The 4,320-nt window shown below is 38.6% G+C and overlaps 1 protein-coding gene across 1 annotated transcript in view; it reads right to left on the bottom strand.

The window, feature by feature from the left end:
* Ywhab (tyrosine 3-monooxygenase/tryptophan 5-monooxygenase activation protein beta) overlaps nt 1-4,320 on the bottom strand; it is a gene marked incomplete at its 3' end in the record, with an annotated part of 22,947 nt that overhangs the window by 1,027 nt on the left and 17,600 nt on the right. The window contains exons 3-4 of the mRNA XM_023714966.1: nt 2,800-2,923; nt 1,132-1,295 (exon numbers count right to left, since the gene is read on the bottom strand). Of these exons, the coding sequence (XP_023570734.1) occupies nt 1,132-1,295; nt 2,800-2,923 (288 nt within the window). The remainder of the gene's footprint in view (nt 1-1,131; nt 1,296-2,799; nt 2,924-4,320) is intronic.

Genomic DNA, 4,320 nt, shown 5'->3' with positions numbered 1-4,320 from the left:
TTTTTTTTTTTTAATTTTAGGGAAGGGTCTACAGGGTGTTCAGGGTCTTACTACCAGAGCAGACTCATAGTGATCTGCCTATTTACAGCCTCCTCTAAGAGCTGGAATTACAGTGCAGTCTCAATTGCCAACTCAGCGTGCCCCAGGGGTGGGGCCAGCATGGCAGGCCTGGGGGATACCCCTGCCCCTGTGCCTGCTTGCAGGCTCTTTAATCCACGGAGCTATTTGGCCGGCCCCTCTAGCAATCTCTTAAAACAACAAAAAAGAACACTCAGAAACTGTAGATATAGTGGGCATGTAGTACACACCTATAATCGCAGGACTTGGGAGGCTGACACAGGAGGATTGGATTGCAAGTTTGAGACAAGCCTGGACTACAAAGTGAGCTCAAGGCCAGCCAGAAATGCATAGTGAGACCCTGGCTCAAACAGAAGAAGAGTGAAACTCTTCATTAAACCTGATTTGCTTAAGTGGCCAACTTTGTCTTTTTTTTTTTTTTTGGCAGAACCAAGGATTGAACTCAGACCCTTGCTCTTGCCAGGTAAGCACTTATTCTACTGTGCCACCTCTCCAGACCCAAGTGGACAACTCATTTTAGCTACCTTTCCAAATTTAAAAAATAGGGGCCAGGGAGATGGCTCAGTGGAATAAGTGCTTTCCTGGCAAGCACAAGGGCCTGAATTCAATCCCCAGTTCCGCAGAAAAAAAGAAAGAAAGAAAGAAAGAAAGAAAGAAAGAAAGAAAGAAAGAAAGAAAGAAAGAAAGAGTGCACAGGTTGAAAGACTACAAACACTAGCACACACAAAATATGATCTGATTTCTTTTGCTTACACAGTCATAAAAATCAAGTCCTATGTTAGGACAAACAAGAATGACAACATACAACCAAGGTCCAGTGTTTGATGCGAAACAAACTAACTTCACCTGCAATTTTCTACCACCACCCTCGTTACATAGTAATCAAATCAAAGTGAGCAGGTGTTGAGAAGGAATCACAAAGTAATAAATTTCTATTTCCTTCATGTAGAAAATATTTTTAAAAAATCCAAGACAATGAAGAATAAAAAGAAGTTACTTTAGAAAGCACTGCACTAATTTCTGTGAACAGAAACCACTGAGGGACCTTCTCACCGTTTTTGCCAGGCTGCAGGCCTTTTCAGGAGAGTTCAGAATCTCGTAGTAGAAGACTGAGAAATTAAGTGCCAGGCCAAGTCGAATTGGGTGTGTAGGCTGCATTTCTTTCTTACTAATTTCAAATGCTTCCTGGTAAGCCTGCTGGGAGTTCGACACAGTGGCTGTAAGAAAGATGATCAAAATTAAAGGTTGTATTATACATTAGATTTGCTATCAAATTATTTTTAAAAACTAGGCTGAAGCAAATAAATCATCCAAATGAGGTATCAGCTGGGCCTGATGGCGCATGCCTGTAATCCCAGGAATCCCAGCACTGGGAGGCTGAGGCAGGAGGATCGTTGCAAATTTAAGAGCAGCCTGGGCTACAAAGTGAGCTCAAGGCCAGCCTGAACTGCATAGTGAGACCCTGTCTGAAAAAAAGACCAAAAAATAAAATAATAAAATAAGAGGTGTCAGTGCCTCCACCTTTCAATTTAAAGTCTGTTAAATGTTCACCTTAAGTCAAGTACTATACTATATTAAATGCTTTAGGGGAAACAAAGACATGATAAAATTTGAAAGAGCAGCTAAAATACAGACATAGCCTTTAACAAGACAGAAAGCATAAAACATTATGCTCTAGTAGACAGAAAATAGGCTTTTACAGTTGGCAGACCCAAACTTTAATCCCCAACTTTTGGGTATGTGGCCTTGTTGCTTGGAGCAAGTAAAAACCTCTATTCACAAGTCATGCCTTCCTTTATTAGAAAAACAGGCAGACTGCACCCGTCATAAAGTTTTATGAGGATAAATAGGACTCCGATGTATTCGGCACACAGCAGGCACTTAATGTAAGCTGTAATTATCACCCTCACTGTAATCCATGTGATTTAAAAAAAAAAAAAACATCGTTGAGTGGTTTCATACCATCAAATGCAACAGGTCTTTCTTATTTGTGCAGTGTACATTCCAAGACACCAGTGAATGCTTAAAACTGTGGCAAGTACTGAAGCCTGCATAACTTTTTTTATATACACATACCTCTGGTAAGTTTATGAATTAGGCACACCAGATTAAAGATAGCTAATTAAAATATACAACAATTATAAAAAAGTGTAATAGAAGTTTGCACTTTAGAGTAAAATAAGGGCTATCTGAACATAAGCACTGTGGTACTGTGACACTGTGATGGTTCATCTGATAAGCAAGATGACAATGAAGTCATAGGCAGGTAACAGGTACACATGCTAGGCAAAGAGATGATTCATCTCCCAAGGAAGGTGGCATGATACTTCACATATTACTAAGAACACTGTGTAATATTAAACTCATGAATCATTTATTTCTATAATTGTCCATTTAATATTTTCAGGCCATGATTGAGCTTGAACAACAAAGTGGGAAAAACATGAAGGATAGTCTACTATATGCTAAAGTTTTGCCTCTAAACAGAATTACCGCTCAATCTCCAAATGCACTACAATCACTCTTAATGCCCTCAATATTCACCCCTCAGATATATCTTGATTTGTCAACACCCAAGACCTCATCCATCACTGTGCTATGGCCTTTTAAATTCTTACTGTGACATTAGTGTCTATGGTGAACTGACAAAGCAAAACTTTAAGGTCATTATGACAGAAGCTTAGCTCTACTGTTGGTCAAAAACTTTTAAATGTTACTTACTTTGTTTATTATCTCCAGATGCCACCTCAGAAAGATACCTAAAATAATCTCCTTTCATTTTCAAGTAGAACACCTTACTTTCTGGTTGGGTAGCATTGGGAATAAGGTATTTGTCCAACAGCTCCTAAAAAATGATTCACATTGTTAAGAATTTTGAATCATTTACAAAGTGTTAAAATTATGTTTGAGATTTAAGGTACACACTACCACTACCAATTTTCTTTGAAGACTTAAAAAAACGCAAAGCATTTTCATCCAAGTCACTTGCTTTAGCCTAGGTCATAATAGCAGATGTTTATATTCTTCTGTTAAAAGTTACTTTCAACATCCGTAAGGGATTAACTAAAATACGGTTATTAAAGTGCAATGCTAGGGAAAAATGATGAAGCAGAACTACGCTGGTAACATAGAAAGGCTCTCAAAAGACATTGTGCAAAACCAGATTACAACCACAAGAATCCTATTTTAATACTAAAATACCTATGTGCACAACAACACAAATTCAAAGGGGGAAAGCCTGGAAGGATTGTATTAACAATGGTTTTCTGGGTGATAGGATCAGATGTGAATTTTTTACTTTATACTGTTCTGCCCTGTCCTTTAGGACAAATAAAAAAATAAAATAAAAACCTCTATAATTAGAGCAAAAAGTTCTATTCTGGTAGGATAAATGTAGTAACCAAACAGAACTGCAAGAACTAAAGTTTATAATTAATCAGACCTGGGGGAAAAAACACTCCTCTGCTGCTTCCTATCTGTATCCACATGAGCCTACTTCATCACCAGCAGCCTCAGTTTCCTTGGTTACACAGTGGCGGCCCACAACGGCCACCTTCTAAAGTAGTTATGAGGACAAGTAAGCTAATGTACATAAGGTGCTTAACACGTTGCCTGGCACGTAGTAAGCACCAGAAGAATCTAGTACTATTATTAATAATAAATTCCTTTAAACATTATGCTTACAACAAAAGTAGTTCTGAAGGAGTCCAAGCTTCGTATACAGAGCAATATTTTCGAAGAGTTGTTTTAGAATGTGGCATCCTGAAAAACTGGTTAAGAGGCAGTAAGTACCATGCTCTTCTTCACATTCTTTCAGATGCTCTTAAAAGCTGGTCTACATTTCAGGAATTATGGAACTTTCTCGCCCTTGGAATGCATGCCATACTTCATTTGAATACCAGATGTACCTAACATTCAGGAATTAGTGCACCATTAACAAACCCCCAAATGACCAACAGGTAACAAGTTTAGCCATGACACTTATCTCATACCTTCTATTAAAAAAAGAAGCTCAACTAAACACTTAACTCTAAGAATACTGAACCAATCAGTGAGGAGATGCAAGGGGCAATAGTAGTTTTTAGATTCTTTGCAGGCAGACTGGGTACAACTCATTATAGGTTAGGGATGAGGAGTACTGCCTCAAGACTGACAAGCTTGGGACTGGGGAGATAGCTCAGTGGAATAAGTGCTTGCCTGACAAGGTCCTGAGTTCGATCCCTGGTACCACAAAAAAAAAAA

This window comes from Octodon degus, unplaced genomic scaffold, assembly GCF_000260255.1.
Source record: "Octodon degus isolate 3935 unplaced genomic scaffold, OctDeg1.0 scaffold00037, whole genome shotgun sequence".
Taxonomy (NCBI): domain Eukaryota; kingdom Metazoa; phylum Chordata; class Mammalia; order Rodentia; family Octodontidae; genus Octodon; species Octodon degus.
Note: the sequence above shows the minus strand (reverse complement) of the source record. Positions and strands in the feature narration are given on the sequence as shown.